Below are 20,146 nucleotides of genomic sequence, written 5' to 3'. Positions count from 1 at the left end.
TGATACTGACATACAAATAGGAGAACCGGGTACGATTTTCGGGTACAAAAATACCCAAACCGGGTATTGTACCAACCGGGTTGGAACTGGAACCGGTTCCGGTTCGGTTCCACCAGTTAGGTTCCGGAACCGGTTTTTTTGTGCACGTCTACCTAAAACACAAAAGAAAAACTTCATGCCGATACAAAATCGAACTAAGCATAGTTCTCTATTGTTTGATCTTTGTTATGGATTTTACATTGCGAGATTGTTCCTACGGTCTAGCCGCTAATCGACCATGAGTCTTGAATTTAGCTTCCAAAACACTTAGTTTTGCATATGAAAAGGGCTAGCGTATCATGTTGCTCGTTTGCCTTCTATTTCAATATAAACACTATAAAAGTTGATTACTCAGCGAAACTGTTACCACTTTTTCTTAAAAAAAAATTCATACAAACATCTATGTTCATTTAAAACATTTCAACCATTTAAATTTGTCTATCATAATCGTCATTAAAACCAACAAACTTGTCTATTCGTAATTTCGTATGGTGTACTATATATACAGTGTCATTCAATACATAAAATACCAAGATACATTTAATACAATTGTTATTAAAAGGATTAATAGAAAACAAAAGCCCCACAACATTTATTATAGCATGATCAAAATTCATTCTTTTCTTGGGGAATTCTGGTTCACATTGTTAATTTGGTTAATCCTTGCCGCGGCAGCTAGCGACGCTGCAACACCGCCAGGACGCGTTGTCAGGTTCGGATCATTTCTTAACTCGGCTCCAATGACTCCCTCTGCATCCCTACGTGTTACAGGCTTGTCAGCCGGTAGCTTTGAAGTTGCTTCCTGTTTCGTATTGAAGAAAAAAACAAGTTTTTTAAACTGTGAAACTGAATTGTTTTGACCAGTTTGGCCGGTCCTACCAACCAACCCAACCCGACCAGTTTGGTTTTTTGGCTATGGCTAGTAGTTTGGCCTCTTCATTAAAGCCGGACAGTAAACACCCCTAATTAAACTGGTCAAGTATTTTGTCGTCCAGTTTACATGAGTGTGTGGTTTTAATTGTAAATTTTAACTTTGAAGATGTAATATGTAAAAAAATAATAAAAATTTATCAAAATACCCATTTTAACCATTGACTTTGACAAAATGGCCCTTGACTTTTTTATTCTCATATATCATTTGACATTCTTTTTTTCTTTAAATTAAGAAAATGTTTTTTGAATATTTTCCAGAAAGATTTTCAGGTCAAATAAGTCGTGTTTGTGTCAAACACGCAACACAAAAAATCATGTTCGCGTGTCTTACACGTTAATTTATGTTTGCGTAAGGTTCGACAAACCAACCTGTGAAAAGTAGCGTTTAATCGACTAAAGCAATGCATGTTTACCGCAAGAATCTCGCTCAGCTTGGTTTTTTCATCATCTCGTGTGAGGCGAGCGTTTCTAGTGGCGGCTGACTGAGCTGCCGCAGCAACGCCACCAGGCACTATGTTGGTGCGACCAGTCGCCCTAACTTCGGCAGCTTGTATGGCTGCAGCATCGCTGTAATCGACCGGCCTACTGCCAGCTGTTAGAGCTGTGGCTTCAAGTGCTTCTCCAATGGTGATGTGTCCTTGGGTAAGTATTTGTTCTCCTGATGATGCAGCAGCCAGTTCACTGTTCTTCCTGCCACCCTTCACATTTTTTACCCATTTATTAACAATAACATCATAACTCTTATAATTTAGTCAACTTTTGTAAAATAATTATGTTGTAACTTGTATGTATTCAATACCTAGCTTATTGTCTTTCTATAAAAAGTACGTGTTTACATTGATACAGAAGACAAACGGGCAACATGTATTGCTAGTCATTTATGGATGGCAAAACTAAGTCGTTCAAAAATAGCATTTATAGAACGTAAGGTCATCATAACATTCATAGAGCGTGGTTTTGATCTTCTTATCTATATCTTTGTCACGCATGCATTGTAAATGTATATTGTATAACTTAATATTGCACGATACGTGTTTTTAAACCTGTTTAGACATGTATTATTCAACCTAATGAAAGAGAAAGCTAACTTTTGTTAACAAGCATGCAAGTTCTATTCATGAGATAAACCACGCAAAATGCATGATGAATTGATGATGGTATGTGTGAGGTATATTTAACTCGACTCACCTGGCTTTCCTCATTGAGATCTTTGTGTACTTGAACGTTGAGATCCTTATTTTCTTGAACGTGGGCGGCGACGTTTACATGGGAATCTTGAGTTTCTTCCCCTAATTGTGGTTTCATAGGTTGTAATTGGCTCATTTTGTTTGTGTTTTTTTTGCCTAATCTACCTAAATTATTATTGCCCCTAGATTCCAAAACCTTTGGAGGATGTGTGTACATAAAATGGAAATTAAGGATATATAACAAATAGGATCAAAAAGTGAATGGCAAAGGGTTGGATGATATCATTTTGTTGTGTTTTTAACATTTGACAAGTGGTGGGTTCATTAATATATAATGTATGACTTGGTCTTCTGATTTTAGCCAATAAATGTTTGCATGTTTGCAATAATTTTAGGATTTTGTGGTCTATCATGATTTTCTCTCCCAAATAAACTTGCAATCTCCCATAATAAACTTAACAAGGGCATATAGCCTTATTGTTTGCTTGGTTAAAAAAAGTTATTATATAAAAGTTACTTCATTTTCCTGTTGTTTATTTGGTTTTGGTTTTGAAGTATATAAAATGTGTATCAAATTTTATTTTCGCTTCCTAACATTATATTAGTTCTAACTTTGAAATAACAAACCTCTACAATATGCAGGTTCTTTTCAAAATCAATATTACGTGGAGAGTGAGGTGGGGGGGGGGGGGGGGGGGGTAATTCTATCATTGTTTTTTTTTTATTACATACCATTTTCAATCACTTTATTTACCAAGGCTTAACGTGAAGTTCATCAAGGTTCAGATGGAGTTAAGTTTACTAGTGGGGCACGTTTTAACGTGAAGTTCATCAAGGTTCAATAGTGGCATGATAGTTCAAATGGAATTTGGCGATACTATAGTAGACGGGTGATGTGCTTGTGTGTGTCATGATTAAACTGAAGTAAAATGCATTGTTTTAGATGTGTTCGTGTATAGGATGCACTACTCTGTCATGTTTTATGTGTAGGGTAGCATATGGAAGATGCATGCATTTCTAGAGAGTTGATCAGGAAGATGGGATACATAAATCTTTTATCTTTGATCGACACTTTGAAATCGGTGAACATGCATGTTTTATTATGAAGAATCGGAACAAGGATCATTTGATTATGTCCCGGTACTTCATGTCAACATTTTATGAAGCTAAAAGGTTTGATTATGTGCTTTGACCTGGTACTTGATATCAACGTCATATTTTATAACCTAAAAGGTTAACGTGCTAGATAAGTAGGCTATAGTTGGCTTACAAAACAAACATATCCAGTAAAATTCAAATAGCTTCGATACCACACTCACAAAGGCTATATATTGCAAGTGGTAAGAGTATTGAAAGACTAACCACATATGCCTATAAAAATGAAGAAACATGATGCAATTGATAGTACAAATCACTATGGCATATTACGGGTTCGTAAACAACTTTCACTCCAAATCAAGAAACCTTTGAAATGAGAAGAGAAACAGGACATGGAAACTACTCAAACTTCTTAATCAAAGACATGTCATTCAGCATTTTCTCTATAGCTTCATCATCATGTCCACGTCCCCTCAACTGCAAAAACATTATCAAATTAAACTTTCAACGACTGCACAAACATGTTAAAACTTGCAACGAACTCATAATAAGCAATATACAAGTACCTTGATAGATGGGACCATAGCAATTGCTTCCTCCACAGTTTCAGGGCAAAGGTTTCCAAGAACACAAAGCTGCACGAATATGATGTTTAAAATCAAAACCAACATAGGTAATAATCAGACATTGATTGTCAGAGAACATTACCTCAAATTCTGCTAACTGGTATCTACTCAGTAATCTGAATGTTAGTTAAGAAAAATCAAACTAGATTCACTACAATCATCCCGAGTAGCCAAAAGAGCAGCTGGCCCACTTCCCACCCAAGCACACTGTCGCCTAATCGCACTAACCCAGTTGTCACCTAGGCACACCAGGCCCACTTTTGCTCAGGCGTAAGGCGCAAAAAAAAAGCATACACCCAAGACAAAAGGTGAGGCGTGTGTGTATATATATACACAAATACATATATAGAGTGCTGACATGCATACTGTATGTCTATTAGTCTCTACATGTGTGTGTAATAGACAGAAAATTAATATGCATGTAATCAAGGATACTCTCGAACTTGTCTGACAGCATCTGGATTCTTGTAGCGACTAACACGCTTCACATACTGCAGGGACTCTCAAATACTCTGACCAAAAAGTGTAAAATTTGGTAATATTAATGATTAAAATAATAACCAACAATATTATATCAAAAAAGTGATATTCAGGTCGTATAAGATACTAATAGCAAGATATATTGAATAAAACATGTATACTCACTGAGAAACTTGATTCATTGGATCTTCAGACATCTGTTGAAGCTGCTCGTATTTGCGTTCAAGAATCAAGGCGACTTCACAATTCATCAAACACTTAGCCTTTAAAAACTCTGAAAACCATATGCAGTATTCAGTAATAAGAAGTTCAAAAAATGGAAAAGAACCGTCTCGTTATCCATAGTATATAAAATGTGGAGAGGAGATAAATAACAAGAGGAGAAAGTAGTACCATCGCCTACTTTGAGCTCTGCGGCATTCTCTTCCTCTTCTCCAGACATATCAATCGACTGATAACTTGCGCCTGTGAACATAAACAGCCAAATGGTGGAAAAGCACCAGATAATAATATGAATTATGCTGCAGTTTATAGTTATTTAAATACAAAATAGGCACAAATAATGTCAAATAACTAGTGCTTTAATCTGTTATTATTATTATCACAACATAAGATTGAACAATGAGAACTGAAATCAATTCAAAGGAGCGTTTAGCCTAAAATCAAACAATTCAACGCGTCCAAAATAAATTGAAGAAACCCTAAATTACAAATAGAAGAAATTAAACGAATCGATTAAGGTGAAGAGAAGGGCAGATGATACCTTGATTGATGGATATATGTATGTATTATGAGTCTCACAGAAGTAACAAGGAAGAAGAAGAAGAATGTATGTATGTATTTATCTGATTGATTGCTGCTCAGGCTAGGGCTGTTCGAAACCGGATATCCGAACCTTTCGGATAGTGAAAATCACTATCCGAATCCGAAACTTCGGATATCCGAAAATTAAAAAAAAAAAGAAAAGAAGAAACCTATTCTAAAAGTAAACTTACAGCATCTATCCAATCCAACAAAATATACACAAAATCTCAAAATAAAAACAAGTAATCTGTGAATATGTTATACAAGCTTAGTATGTATCTAACAACATGTAATAGAAATAAAACTAACAAATCTTTGAAATACTTTGAGAATGGAGACACGAGGCTGTGGTGACGACTGACGAGGTGTGGTGATGATCGACTAGGTCTTGGCTGGAGGTGTTCGACGAGGGCTTGAGGTTGTGACGGGGTGACAGTGGACGACGACTGGAAGCTGTAGCCGGAGGTAGACGGCCGTGGCTGTGATCTCCAGTAAAGAAGAAAGAGAACAGAGATGGAGAAGAGTAGCGGCGTCTGATTGAAGATAGAATTAGGGTTTCACCTTTAAGTCTTTAACATATGATATTCAAAATAAAATTATAAATTTAATATATTGGATAGTTCGGATATCCGAACTATCCGAAAAATCTCAAAATTACTATCCGAATCCGAATCCGAATTTTCGGATATCCGGGATTCGGATATCCGAAATTCCGGATATCCGAATTTTCAGATATTTCGGATTCGGATTTTCGGATATTTCGGATTCGGATTTTTTGAACACCCCTAGCTCAGGCTATATTATATTATATAAACGACGACGTTCGATCATATTATATTACACAACAGTTAGGTTAGGTCCTCTAAATAATAATGTTTTAACACTTCAATACCTTACAACTTATCATTATATTAGCTTAGCTACCTACACTACTACTTTAAAACAAGTATATTATATTTCGAATCCTCCTTATGTCCATTCAAGCATTACCTTACCAATTTTGTAATAACCTTGGACCAGGAATCACAAACATGCAAATTCGAAAAAACAAGCATTTCGGACTGGTATACAGGTATGTGACTAGGTATGAGATTAGTTTAGAAAAATTTCATATATATGAGATAAAGTGATGCCCGACCTTGTTTACCCAAACTGTACCACAAACATTTTATTTTTATATTCATTTTCATTTATCCTTAAACAATAGAATAATCTATCATTTCACTAATTCTTACTTAGGGTGTATGTTTCTAATTTCCTTATATAATAAATTAATATAAAAAGTTTAAATAGATAAATATGTACTTGAATTTTTAACAAATTTACAGGCATACATGACGACACTTACATGACTAATACACGCAGTATTGCAAATATTGAGTTGGATATGAGACAGTTTTACAATTAGGTATGAGATTGTGATTATCAATACACGTCACAAACTCATCTCATTGTCATCCCTAACTCAAAGAAACATAACTTATAGTTATGGTTGTTTTACAACTGGGAATGAGACTCATGATTATCAATACATGTCACAAACCCATCTCATTGTAATATTACAGATTTGGTCTCTAATGTTAATAGACGTTTTAAGTCAACGTAATACAACTGTTTTATCTTTTTACCTAGAATGTAAAAAAATACATTTTTAAGACATACATAAACAAAACCACACCCTTTTCGTTTAGTCTTTCGTCACCCCTGTTTATGGGTTCTATCAAGAGACCCATGGTAGCCCGGTTTTTATAGATATACAATCAACTACCAAACATGTTTTAGCTTTTAAGAAAACAAAGAATAACAGATCCATAATTTCTAAAAAGAAATATACCGAAACAGCAAAATATGCATAACACATGAACCAATGCCATTCACTCCATACCTTATATTGGTTTTGGACATATCAAAGCTGATTAGGACCGATCCGGTTTCAATTTAGAAACAGTTCTGTCCCAAACAAGGTTGTGAACCAAATAAAAGCATGAGCTTTTAAAGATAAAAGACTACAGTTTTAGACCAGATCAAACTGTCAATCGGTGGACTAGAATCTAGAACTAAACTGAAAATAGACAGTTTTTGGACACACAGTTCTCGTTTCTCAATATTCATGTAGAGCACAAAATGGTTGAAAATAACATAATCTAATGCATATATAAATTCCAAATACCCTCACGTAAAGTAAATAAATCAAGATTGCTAATTATTTTCAAAACACTTTTAACGTTAGTCTCCTACTACGGCTTTCCCAAGTTTCATTTTTTGGTTTTTGGGGGTTCGATTCGAGGCCTCCAAAGTCCTAGCCTGTACTTGTGTGCATACTTCAAGATCAGCTTTCTCTGTTGCATCAAAATCACAATACTTAAAGTTTCCAATAATTCATGAAAATTAGCTCTCTTTCTTGTTGTTTAGTTGGTTTTGGTTTTGAATATATAAAATGTGTATCGAAACTTATTTTATAAAATGTTAGTATGCATGCAGTCAACTCAATAAATCATTGATGCACTATCTAATATATGCTTTTCCCTCCGAACACTGCTTTTGAATAACAATTCTCTATAATATGCACGTTCTTTTCAAAACCAATATTATGTAGAGAGTGACAAAAAAACAATGGTGATGTGTCCAATGTGATGTGTCCTTGGTTAATCTCAGAGCTGTGGCTTCAAGTGCTTCTCCAATGGTGATGTGTCCTTGGTTAAGTATTTGTTCTCCTGATGATGCAGCAGCCTGTTCACTGTTTTTCTTGCCACCCTTCACATTTTTTACCCATTTATTAACATCATAAGTCAACATTTGTTAAAAATAATTATGTTGTAACTTGTATGTATTCAATACCTAGCTTATTGTCTTTTTTTTTCAAAGTAGTGTTTACATCGATACAGAAGACAAACAGACAACAAGTTGTGTTGCTAGTCATTTCTGGATGGCAAAACTAAGTTGTTCAAAAATAGTAACATTTATAGAACGTGGGGTCATAACATTCATAGAACGTGGTTTTGATCTTCTTATCTATATCTTTGTCACGCATCCATCGTAAATGTATATTGTATAACTTAATATTGCACGATACGTGTTTTTAAACCTGTTTTGACATGTATGCATGTAATCAAGGATACTCTCGAACTTGTCTGACAGCATCTGGATTCTTGTAGCGACTGAAACGCTTCACATACTGCAGGGACTTCTCAAACACTCTGACCAAAAAGTGTAAACATTTGGTAATATTAATGATTAAAATAATAACCAACAATATTATATCAAAAAAGTGATATTCAGGTATATTGAAGAAAAGATTTATACTCAGTGAGAAACTTGATTCATTGGATCTTCAGACATCTGTTGAAGCTGCTCGTATTTGCGTTCAAGAATCAAGGCGACTTCACAATTCATCAAACACTTGGCCTTTAAAAACTCTGAAAACCATATGCAGTATTCAGTAATAAGAAGTTCAAAAAATGGAAAAGAACCATCTCGTTATCCATAGTATATAAAATGTGGAGATAAATAACAAGAGGAGAAAGTAGTACCATCGCCTATTTTGAGCTCTGCGGCATTCTCTTCCTCTTCTCCAGACATATCAATCGACTGATAACTTGCGCCTGTGAACATAAACAGCCAAATGGTGGAAAAGCACAAGATAATAATAATATGATAAAGGTTATCAATTATGCTGCAGTTTATAGTTATTTAAATACAAAATAGGCACAAATAATGTGCAGGCAACAGTTTCAAATAACTAGTGCTTTAATCTGTTATTATTATCACAACATAAGATAAGATTGAACAATGAGAACTGAAATCAATTCAAAGGAGCGTTTAGCCTAAAATCAAACAATTCAACACGTCCAAAATAAATCGAAGAAACCCTAAATTACAAATACAAGAAATTAAACAAATCGATTAAGGTGAAGAGAAGGACAGATGATACCTTGATTGATGGATATATGTATTATGAGTCTCACAGGAATTAACAACGAAGAAGAAGAAGAAGAATGTACGTATTTATTTGATTGATTGCTGCTCACGCCTAGATTATATTATATAAACGACGCCGTTCGATCATATTATATTACACAACAGTTAGGTTAGGTCCTCTAAAGAATAATGTTTTAACACTTCAATACCTTACTACTTCTCATTATATTAGCTTAGCTACCTACACTGCTACTATATTATATTTCGAATCCTTCTTATGTCCATTCAAGCATTACCTTACCAATTTTGTAATAACCTTGGACCAGGAATCACCAATGAATCCGACCATACATGCAAACTCGAAAACACAAGCATTTCGGACTGGTATACAGGTATGGGACCGGGTATGAGATTAGTTTAGAAAAGTTTCATAGATACGAGATAAAGTGATACCCGGCCTTGTTTACCCAAACTGTACCACAAACATTTTATTTTCATTTTCATTTATCCGTAGACAATAGCATAATCTACCATTTCACTAATGCTTACTTAGGGTGTATATTTCTAATTTCCTTAAATAATAAATTAATATAAAAAGTTCAAATAGATAAATATGTACTTGAATTTTTAACAAATTTACAGGCATACATGACGACAGTTACATGACTAATACTGAGTTGGATATGAGACAGTTTTACAATTAGGTATGGGATTGTGATTATCAATACACGTCACAAACTCATCTCATTGTCATCCCTAACTCGAAGAAACATAACTTATAGTTATGGTTGTTTTACAACTGCGAATGAGACTCATGATTATCAATACACGTCACAAACCCATCTCATTGTAAAATTACAGATTTGGTCTCTAATGTTAACAGACGTTTTTTTAAGTTAACGTAATAAAACTATTTTACCTAGAATGTAAAAAATCCATTCTTTTAAGATTTAACACGTATATAAACAAAACCACGCCCTTTCGTTTAGTCTTTCGTCACCCCTGTTTATCGATTCTATCAAGAGACCCATGGTAGCCTGGTTTTCTTAGATATTCAATCAAGTACCAGACAAGTTACAAGTTACAGCTTTTAACAACACAGTGAATAACAAATCCTTAATTTCTGAAAAGAAATATACCAAAGCAGCAAAGTACTCATAACACATAAACCAGTGCTATTCACTCCATAACTTATATTGTTTTCAGACAAATCAAAACTGACTAGGACCAATCCGGTTTCAATTGAAAACCAGTTATGTCCCAAACAAGGTTGTGAACCAAATAAAAGCATGAGCTTCAAAAGATAAAAGACTACAGTTGTAGACCAGATTAAACTGCAAATCGGTGTCCCAGAAACTAGAACTAAACTTAAAATACACAGTTTTTGCACGCACAGTTTTCGTTTCTCGATATTCATGTAGAGCGCAAAATGATTGAAACTAACACAATCTAATGCATATATAAACCCTCACATAAAATAAACAAATCATGATTGCAAGTTATTGTCAAAACACTTTTAACGTCTTGATTAATCTCCTAATATGGCTTTCCCAAGTCTCATTTTTTGGATTTTGGAGGTTTGATTCGAGGCCTCCAAAGTCCTAGCCTGCACTAGTGGGCATACTTCAATATCAGCTTTCTCTGTTGCATCAAAATCACAATATTTAAGTTTCCAATAATTCAAGAAAAGTTCAAATGCAAATATGTATCCATAATTCCATGTGCATCTTGGTTAAAAAAAGCATGAGATGATCCGAGGCTTTTTGGTCCCAAAAGCTGACTCGCATGTATCACATAAGTGCAATTTCATAGAATAGTAACCAACTTTGAAAAGTGTTCCAATTAAGTCACTCAACTTTTATATTTTATTAAATTCAAGGTTTTAACATGTTTTTTTAGCCTTTCTCTTTTTAACATGTTTTATATAGGAAATCTTTTTATCTTTTTTTATTATGTTGACGTTGAGTGGCGAAGTGAATTTTATTTTATTTTTTTGAATTTTAATATAATTAACGTTTTTCAAAATTTTCTAATTTTAACTACATGTATTGCAAATTCCGACCCCCACATCTTATCCTCCATTTCTTTCTTGACGCACAAAAACATATGTGAGACTTTATTTGAAGATTTAGTGACCCGATTTGGGAAAAATACGCATGAGTGACCTAATTGGAACACTTTTGAAACTTGGTTACTATTCTATGAGATATTCCCTGAGTGAGGCGCTAATCTATGTTCAACCAAATAAGCTTTATTTATAACGAGAAGTTATCTCTCGTTTGTATTACATATCAAGAAAACCCTTCATAATTTCTTCATCACTTTGGATGTTTTAACATATAGGCCTTCCACAACTTTGACCCAAAACGGTGAAAAGATTATAAATTGTTTACATGATGAGGAAGGCCGCTTTTGGTTGCACATAGAGCAATATCTCGCACACACGAAACTATTGCGTTTTTTCCTTTGGCATAAATGCCTTTAAGCGTCTCGCGTGTGCTCCTATATCATATATGTAATCCAAAAGAAAAGGCACAAGCAAAAACAAAACAGATGCCACTCAGCATAATCTCAAAAAGCGCCATGAAGCAAATACTTAATTCACGATCAGATCAAGTCAGATAATATTATACTTACATGTTTGCAAACTTTCGGATCGCCTCCAACATTGATTTTCTTGAGCTTCATAGAACGAGCAACCAACAGATTCTGCAAATCTCCAAATTCAGCTTCGAGTTTTTCTGCATAAGTCTCGACACCGTTCCCTATCCCGTTCAAGAACTCCGGTATCCCAACTTTCACTGTAAACATCAAACAATTTTCATTGTTGTATTTAGGTGTAACTAAATTTACATAAGACCAAATACGAAAATCTTAATAAACAATTACACGAGTTGAGGGGTGTGTTGTACATGCTTTACTGCTAGTTCAAACTTCAAGCACTATTATGAATTTGCGCACTAAGAATTAAGAAACCTCTAAGGTTCTAATGGAAGAAGCTCCTAGACCAGAGTAATCAAGGGGGGAAATAGTTGGATGGGGTCCAAGGGGTTGAGCGCATGACGGAAACAATGCTCAGTACTAACTCACAGTAGTGCTAACTCTCTGATTAAGTTTCCACTTATCTAGTTATAGGAGAGCGTCCATTTCAGAACCAAGATTATGTTGAGAACTGCGAGAACTAGATGTGGCAATATGAATGGGTTGGGTTGGATTTGTATGATGGGTTAAAATGGATTTGGGTCAGGATGGATTTTTAAAATAGAGAGTTAGGATGGGTATGGGTCAAAATGTGTAAAGTTAACTCATCTTGACCCAAGTAAAGGTTAAAATACAAAGGGTTTCAAAAACCCCTAAAAAATTCAAAAAATTTAATAAAAAATAATAACTCAAAATATAAATCAAAAACGCAAAAGGTAAAACAACTAAAATGTTTCCCTCGCCATCCCCGTTCATTAAAAAAAATCCGGTTTTGTGTCGGTTCAGGTTTGATTTTTCGGGGTTTTTTTTAGGTTTCGTTTTGCTTTTTTCATTTTGGTCGGTTACGGTATATGTTCGGTTTCAAATATTTCGGTTTTGATTTCTCGGTTTCTATTTGGTTTCGTGGGGTTTGTTTGAAATAAAATTGGATAGAGCTTTTTTTAGTCCATTCTAACCCACAAACAAACCCATTCTAACCTATAACCAAAAGTCACTAGAATTTTCCCAACCCATCTTGCAAAATTCTATTGATCCATCCTGACCCAAAATTTGGGTTTGTTTTGCCACCCTTAGCGAGAAACATATAATATACTTGTACCACTTGCTTTAAAGATAACCGCCTACCCCACTCCCACTACCTCATTAAATCATTGATGCACTACAAACATGTGGTTTTCATGGTTCCCAACAAAAAACTAGTTCTGAAATTAAAGCGCCATACCCTTTCACAAAGAGTAATTACGTTTTGGCATAACCGTTGCGATAGTTCAACCCCTAGGAAAACGAGTCCGTCTGGTCTGTTTTAGTTACGAATTTAAGGCTTTGTTTTTCACACTGGATAATACATTCTAGCTCTTTGCATTAACTTTCTGTAAAGACATAAATAAAATATATATGATATGAGATGAAAGTGAGATGTTCGTAAAGCTATGAGAACATTTTGGAAACAGTAAAGCTACCACATTCATAAAAAATCAATAAACAAAAAAGAAGTGTGTGCATGTGATTACCATACCATGGTAAGGATTAGATTTGGAAGAATATCGAGCAAAGAACGCAGTCGAATTCCAACGCAATTGCCTCAAAGCCATTTCTTCAAACCCTAATTAAAACTAAAAGGTTAATTGAATTGAATTGAATTGAATTGAATGATAGCAGATTGTTACATTTTAGCTCTTTGTATTGCACACTGATACCTTGATTGAATGCGAGTGGGCTGGAAATGGATCGCAAGAAGAAGATGATGATGATGATTCTGCTGCTGTGAACAAACAGGTAAGTTAATAAACGATAACAGAATTATTGCAAAAAAGGTGTCTGCCGATATGTATTTCTTGTCCCTCAACTACTTGCTACTTTGCATTTCATTCTCATAATCTAACTTTACTAGTAAAAGAAAGGGAAAATTCCAATAATAGCCCATTAGGGAATGTGTTTCCAAGATTATCCCCACTAATTCAAGTTTCCAACTTTGTTCCTTTGTTATCTCGTCGCCGACGACATGATAGTGAACACTGACGATGTGATACTGAAACAAATAGAATAACGACACGTGGCCGGAATCTGGTCGGAATAGGTCGTTGACGATGCGTTAGTGGATAACGCATCGCTGCTACCTTACGTTAGCAGCATAACGCATCGCTGCTACCCTACGTTACGTTAGCAACACAACGCATCGTTGCTACCCTACGTTACGTATAACATAGGGTTGACGATGCGTTATGTTGCTAACGTAGGGTAGCGGCGATGCGTTATGTTGCTGCTACCTTGTTATGACAACACAAGGGTTCCACAATGCGTTAGTGATAACGCATCGTTGCTACCCTACATTAGCAACATAACGCATCGCCGCTACCCTACGCTAGCAACATAACGCATCATCAACACAGATTCCGGCCACGTGTCGTTATCCTATTTGTTTCAGTAACGCATCGTCGGTGTTCGCTATCATGTCGTCGACGACGAGATACCAAAGAGACAAAGTTGGAAACTTGAATTAGTGGGGATAAACTTGGAAACATATTCTATGAATGGGTTATTTTGAGAATTTTTCCTAAAAGAAAACTTATTGTCGACATGACATGACAAGTTGTCGGAAATAATCGAACTTCTCCTTTTCTGAATAGGTATAAATTCATAACATTCTATTTTGATTTATTTTATAATATAGACACAAATTATGTTACTAATATATGTATTTATTTGTTATTAATATTTTAAACCCTAAACCATGTTAAAAGAAATTATCAACAATATAATTTCAGTTAAAAGAAATAAAAACATATTAATTTCATTGAATTCTCCATGTCTAATGATGAAAATCTATCTATTATAATAAAAGCCTACCATTTTTGTCACTTATCAATCTCATAGCCCTTCTCATCTTTTTTAACCAATTTTCATATATGGTTTTTCAATATATGACATTAAAATTAAGGTTTATTCCAACTAAATCTATTACTACATTTAATAAGTATTCTACATACGGATTGACTAGAGACAATTAGTGAAGTTTGAAGTGTTAATTAAAGTGTTATTATGGTTTATATTCAAAATAATAAATAATAAACATTCGATTCATAATATGTGGAATGAGAACAATCGACTTGGACTAAATCCTGATAACGTCAGCGGCTAAGGCTTAGCCTTTAATACCTAAAAATACATATGATTTTAAAACTAAAAGTTTTCGGGTTAACCCGAAACCTAGAATTCGAACCCAAGAACCAACCCGAATTACTTCGGTTCAGGTTCGGGTTAGTATTTTCTTAGGCTCGAGTTTCTCGGGTCGGGTTATATTGGGTTCAGGTACAGGTTTTCTTGGGTTGGGTTTCATGTTAGGGGTAAAAGTGACAGCCCTACTTTCAACGATTATAACTAAGAATCACTACATTCACTTTATGCAACTTTAAATCTTCTAAAATTCTTTTAACTCAGAATAATCACTATTATTTGGACATGGTTTTAATGTTAGTATGTATTTTTTATTTTCCTGACAATTACATTCATATGAAATAAACAAATCATTTTGTTAAATTTAAATTTTCGGTTTTTATGTTGTTTGATTATACAATTTATAGTTGTAAAATATAAAGTCAATTAAAAATTTGTCATACACAGAATACTAATGACAACAAATTTATCATGATCAATCAATTTCAAGTTTTTTTGATTCTAATGATGATTATGTCATCAAAGTTCAAGTATATAGTTTTTTGGGATAATTATGTTTTTTAGATAAACACGAGCAGATGTTCTCAAATTACATCATATTAATTGATTAAAAGCTATGATATTTTATGCGTATGAATATTTTTTTATTAGTACCATGGATATATATTATCATTTATCTAGAGTTGGTATGTACTTAGAGAACCTTTTTTCTCACACGAACAACTATATATGGCTATATCAAGAGTTATAAGCATGTCTATATGTTACTTTATTAAGAGTTGCAAGCAAAAATGAACTAAAGATTTTAATTTTTAATAAATAATGTATACCTACTAATACAATCACAAATGTAGTGTAAAAGTAAATTTTTACCTATATATAACATATTTGTGTAATTTTAGTTATGTAATTTCTGTAATTTTAATTTAATTGTAATTGTATTAACAATTTATGATCAATTTATTGACTTAATGGTCAAAGTTTAATATTTTCAACAATTACATGTTTAATACACGGGCCTCAAACTAGTTATACATATAAATAGCATTCTGTATATTTTTAATTATAGCAAAGTTTAGTTTAATTACATTTAATTGTTTAATTTATTTTAAATTAAAAAAAAGGTTTTAGGGTAATTGTAAGTAGATACCACAAATGATTTTGTGGTTTGCAGAGGTATCAGAAGCTAGAAATAAGTTGGCATTACAACATTAGTCGGTGCCTGGGTAGTACCCATGAATGTGCATTTCCTTCAAGAACATTTGTAAATTAAATTTTGGCCTCAATGTTAACTTTAATTTGTTAAGTTTCTACAACTTGATAAAAAGCTTATAAAGCTATAATCTCATTACTTAATCTAAAAAAAATAACAAATAAATAGCTCGTTAGACAGTTGCCCAACTCAAACCCGAAAAATAACAGTCCAATACCCATTTAACCAATTACACAAAGATAGCTCATTAAACATAAACAAACAGTACATGAGTCTATTAACAGGATCCTTTAAAGCTGCTAGGATTGAAGTAGTTCGGGTGTTCACAGTCCAGTGTTGGATGGAGAAACAGAATTCATTTTATTGCATCAGAAAAGGCTCTCCAAGCTGTAACCCAAGGGGACAATACTAACTCATATATCACAGTTGTAACCCAATAATGAAAGTGCGGGGCATTTGTCGCCTCCGGCATGCATTAACAATCATCCACTCTACATTCTGCAAAAATTTCCACAAATTAGATCTGTCTGTCTCTACTTCTATTCTGGCAATAACTCGGAAAACAGTGGGACAAACTTTAGACATTTGCAATTCAACAATTAGCACAACATGAACCAAATTTTGACTTTTCAAACAATGTACTTCTAATCAATCCTAGGTAACTGTTAATTCCATCTACAGAATTTAAAAATAAAACAAAAATAAACAGTGAAAAAAAATGAAAGAAAAGAAATAGGGTGGTTATCTCTCAGACAAATGCCTCGATTGGTCTTCATGATGAATAGAATGGATATAATATTATCAGACTCGTCATCTATAAATGAAATCATCATTGAGAAACCCTAATAATATAAAATAATAATATGAATTAACTTCAGACATCCAAGGAAGGAGTAAACCTGGCGAAGGCGAAAGCTCTTGGTCGGCCACTGTGAATGTTTCTGAGAAACAAGCCTTAATAATATCATCACCAGTTTCAACTAACAAATTAATAAAACTTTTCAAATTGAATGAGTATCTCAGACATCCAAGGAAGGATAAAGCAGCACGAGCTCTCAAGCCTGGCGAAGGCGAAGGCGAAAGCTCAGTCAGGCGGCCACTGCGAATGTTCATGAGAAACAAGCCTTAAAAGGATTTCATCATCGATACCCAATTCACAATAATAATGTAACAGCAATATACAAAACGATGAAGAAAATGCTACTAAACAATTGTCTGGGATGATTTCAAGTGGTGAAGAATGGTGTTGTTATATAGACAGGGGTTTGGGAATTAGGGTTTTTGTTGACGGTCGCGCTTTTTTGTTACAGTTTCGTCCAAAAGTTATTATGAAAATATATATGTAACCCCAAATTATTCTTAAAATTCTATACTTTAATATAGATGCCATTTCATTTATTAACTTTTTTGGCTTTTTATGGTTACTAATAATAATATTGTAAAAAAGGTGCTCAGCGTATAAATCGTACAAAGTTTTAGGGGTTGTTTGGCAACACATTCATCGGTAAGTGCTCAATTATTAAGCTGAATAAGAAGTATGAGAAGGATTTGCAGAGTACACCCTTGTCTTAGATTATTACGATTAATACTAGGTGGCCTCTATGGCTTCTATTCCATGAGAGGGTTTCAAGAGGCACCGCACCCTTTGTCTAGACCGTGAGAGCGCTCTAACAAGACTAATGAGTATATCTTGTCTAGATAAATGAGTATATGATTTTGTGTAATTGGGTTGGGTACCACTCAATCCGTTACCTGCCTCATACCCGTTGAAGAAACACTAACTTGACCCCGGGCAGATTACTGGTAACCTGGGGGTTGGATAGCTGTTTCCCACGAGGGGTTAGACCCTTGGAAGATGGTTCTTCTGATAACCTGCAAAACAGACACCGTGAGCTCGTCACTGAGAAGGGGGGGGTTCCTCCTTGTGACCACCCTCCGGCGTGAGAATCAGACTAGATTGCTCTTTAAATATAAAAGTATATTAAGAGATTGCTAGAGCAGATATCAGGTATAATATGATGATAATGTAGTAAGATATGTTGTCCTTTAGATGATCATACCATTTGGGGTATTTATAGCCGAAGGTAGGTTTCCAAGGAGGTATGGCCGGCTACAACAATGTTCCTGTTTATCAACAGTAGCCTACGCACGTGCCCTGCTGGTAGTTGGTGGGTAGGCAGCGGCTGATAGCGACCAGGCCTGCTGTATACTATTCCCTTTCCACCAACTGCCGGCTACGCACGTGGTATGACAGTAGTTGGTGAGTAGGCAGCGGCTTAATAGTGATACAGTACAGGAGCATGCTGCTCGCCATACTGTATCAGTGAGCTGTCGTATCCCTGATCAGATCTTTCGCCCATACCTCGTCAGGTACAGTGAAAGGTCCTTCAGTATAGACTGGCTTATTTGGGCGGGAGTATTCCCCCTCCCGCCTCTGTGCGGGATTGCTCCCGGCTTTGCTCATTCCTTCAGGTGACACTGAATGATCGAGAGCTAAGTACCTAGTGCGTGTAGCCATGCTGCGCGGGTGGCCTTCCCTCATGGCTTGTATCCGAGGCTGCGGGAACAGGCGGAGTCCTTCACCATGGGAGGCATTTCCTGCGGGACCAGCTTGCATACTGCGCGTAAGGACGTCACTTCTCTGAGCATGGCTGGTCCTGCGGATCCAGTTGGTCTCTGCGCAGACGTCCCTGTTTAAGGTGAGTCTTGCGGGTCCAACTGGGCTCTGCTGGGACCTACCTCTTCAAGTCCCCCCAGTCCAATGTTCTTCTCATGCGTGTTTAATAAAGTGAGGTGAACTTTTGGACTTAAGAAAAGGGTTTTGAAAAGGGTTTTTTTAAGGTTTTCCATGGGGATTCCTCCCGCGGAAGTCCTTGTCACTTGCAGAAATTCCCGAGTTTCCTGCTTGGTCTTTGGGTATGATGCGGGTAGGTCTGTAACCTCCTCGCAAGTCATGAGCGTTGAGTCCCACTTGTGTGGATTCTCCATGAGGTTTTGGTAGTTTTGAACATAGTGATCAATTATGTTAAAACCACCAATTCCATCCCGGAGCTTCAAACAACGTAGTTCTCGATGTTCCCGCTATGCGGGGATGTTATTTCCGTTTCCGCAAGCATTTCCCAGAAGATCCTTCTTGGTTTCAATTCCTAGCGTAGCGCTAGGTATGTGAAGGGTTTTGCCTTAACACTGTACTCGCGCTCGTCTTACGGTTACTTTACTTCCAAGGTATTCCTGGCGTCAATTCCCTGCGGGTGCTAGGTATGTGAAGGGTTTTGCCTTTACACTGTACCCGCACCCGTCTTATAGTTACTTGGTTGCCGAGGTATACTTGGCTTCAATTCCCTGCGGGTGCTAGGTATGTGAAGGGTTTTGCCTTAACACTGTACCCGCATCCGTCTTACGGTTACTTGTTTGCCAAGGTTTTCTTGGCTTCAATTCCCTGCGGGTGCTAGGTATGTGAAGGGTTTTGCCTTAACACTGTACCCGCATCCGTCTTACGGTTACTTGTTTGCCAAGGTAAGGGGTATTTTCCTGCTTACTTTTTAATCTTTTTGAATTTTGAATTTTGAAATTCGAAGAGTTGGTGGAAAGATAAGAACAGTCCAAACCTCTGAAACGTCGTGCGACGGTTTCTTCTGACTGTGTCAGGACGTGCAGGAAGTTATGGTGACGTGACAGAACATGGTCATTCCAGACGCTTTTCCTGGCGCGTGGGCACGATTTTTCGGGCGCGTGGCCGCGAAATTACTGGCACGCGTCCTGTCAACAGCTGTTGCCAGCCTGCTTTTTGCCACGTGTCATAGTTTCATTGCACCTTCGATTTCTCTCTCCTCCGCATTAAATTCACTGCATTAATTGCGATTAGTATATAAAGGGGGAGAGGCCCCTTTGTAATCCACACTTTCCCCTCTCTTCTTCTTCTTCTTAGTGATTTCCGGCAAATACTCCCCTTTTTCAGGCAAGCATTTTCCCGA

At 35.8% G+C, this 20,146-nt stretch overlaps 2 protein-coding genes, 2 long non-coding RNA genes and 2 pseudogenes across 4 annotated transcripts; all 6 read right to left on the bottom strand.

Annotated features, from left to right (window-relative positions):
• Nucleotides 1–652: 652 nt before the first annotated feature.
• LOC143564338 (late embryogenesis abundant protein 47-like) lies at nt 653–2,354 on the bottom strand. The gene is made up of 3 exons (XM_077051645.1): nt 2,161–2,354; nt 1,386–1,712; nt 653–841 (listed from the first exon to the last, which is right to left on the bottom strand). Exons 1-3 carry the CDS (start codon nt 2,293–2,295, stop codon nt 653–655), a joined length of 651 nt encoding a protein of 216 aa, XP_076907760.1. The 5' UTR covers nt 2,296–2,354.
• Nucleotides 2,355–3,588: 1,234 nt separating this feature from the next.
• On the bottom strand, nt 3,589–9,156 carry LOC143564335 (DNA-directed RNA polymerase II subunit 4-like). Its single transcript, XM_077051644.1, has 7 exons — nt 9,099–9,156; nt 8,698–8,769; nt 8,475–8,583; nt 8,287–8,364; nt 3,966–3,999; nt 3,824–3,892; nt 3,589–3,734 (listed from the first exon to the last, which is right to left on the bottom strand). Exons 2-7 carry the CDS (start codon nt 8,744–8,746, stop codon nt 3,657–3,659), a joined length of 417 nt encoding a protein of 138 aa, XP_076907759.1. The 5' UTR covers nt 8,747–8,769; nt 9,099–9,156; the 3' UTR covers nt 3,589–3,656.
• On the bottom strand, nt 4,529–5,167 carry LOC143564337 (uncharacterized). Its single transcript, XR_013140851.1, has 3 exons — nt 5,127–5,167; nt 4,757–4,828; nt 4,529–4,637 (listed from the first exon to the last, which is right to left on the bottom strand). It is a non-coding gene; the product is annotated as an uncharacterized LOC143564337 (long non-coding RNA).
• Nucleotides 9,157–10,555: 1,399 nt separating the features above from the next.
• LOC143564336 (uncharacterized) lies at nt 10,556–13,419 on the bottom strand. The gene is made up of 3 exons (XR_013140850.1): nt 13,302–13,419; nt 11,723–11,886; nt 10,556–10,726 (listed from the first exon to the last, which is right to left on the bottom strand). It is a non-coding gene; the product is annotated as an uncharacterized LOC143564336 (long non-coding RNA).
• Nucleotides 13,420–16,915: 3,496 nt separating this feature from the next.
• On the bottom strand, nt 16,916–17,010 carry LOC143564357 (small nucleolar RNA SNOR75; annotated as a pseudogene).
• Nucleotides 17,011–17,187: 177 nt separating this feature from the next.
• LOC143564356 (small nucleolar RNA SNORD14) lies at nt 17,188–17,320 on the bottom strand (annotated as a pseudogene).
• Nucleotides 17,321–20,146: the final 2,826 nt, after the last annotated feature.

This window comes from Bidens hawaiensis, unplaced genomic scaffold (assembly GCF_021521415.1).
Source record: "Bidens hawaiensis isolate Kalapana, Puna unplaced genomic scaffold, B.hawaiensis_p1.1 tig00021989_1, whole genome shotgun sequence".
NCBI classification, from domain to species: domain Eukaryota; kingdom Viridiplantae; phylum Streptophyta; class Magnoliopsida; order Asterales; family Asteraceae; genus Bidens; species Bidens hawaiensis.
The sequence above is the reverse complement of the archived record's forward strand: the minus strand, read 5'-3'. Positions and strand labels throughout refer to the sequence as shown.

What these genes read in the sequence shown, in the direction of transcription:
- LOC143564335 (XM_077051644.1), bottom strand. Translation starts at nt 8,746, where the DNA reads ATGTCTGGAGAAGAGGAAGAGAATGCCGCAGAGCTCAAAATAGGCGAT. An exon ending in CCAATGAATCAAGTTTCTCA is followed by an intron (nt 8,365 to 8,474) that starts CTGAGTATAAAT and finishes CTTTTTGGTCAG; the next exon opens with AGTGTTTGAGAAGTCCCTGC. An exon ending in CTATGGTCCCATCTATCAAG is followed by an intron (nt 3,735 to 3,823) that starts GTACTTGTATAT and finishes ATGTTTTTGCAG; the next exon opens with TTGAGGGGACGTGGACATGA.
- LOC143564338 (XM_077051645.1), bottom strand. Translation starts at nt 2,295, where the DNA reads ATGAGCCAATTACAACCTATGAAACCACAATTAGGGGAAGAAACTCAA. An exon ending in ATCTCAATGAGGAAAGCCAG is followed by an intron (nt 1,713 to 2,160) that starts GTGAGTCGAGTT and finishes CTAAATTATAAG; the next exon opens with AGTTATGATGTTATTGTTAA. An exon ending in AGCTGAGCGAGATTCTTGCG is followed by an intron (nt 842 to 1,385) that starts GTAAACATGCAT and finishes AATACGAAACAG; the next exon opens with GAAGCAACTTCAAAGCTACC.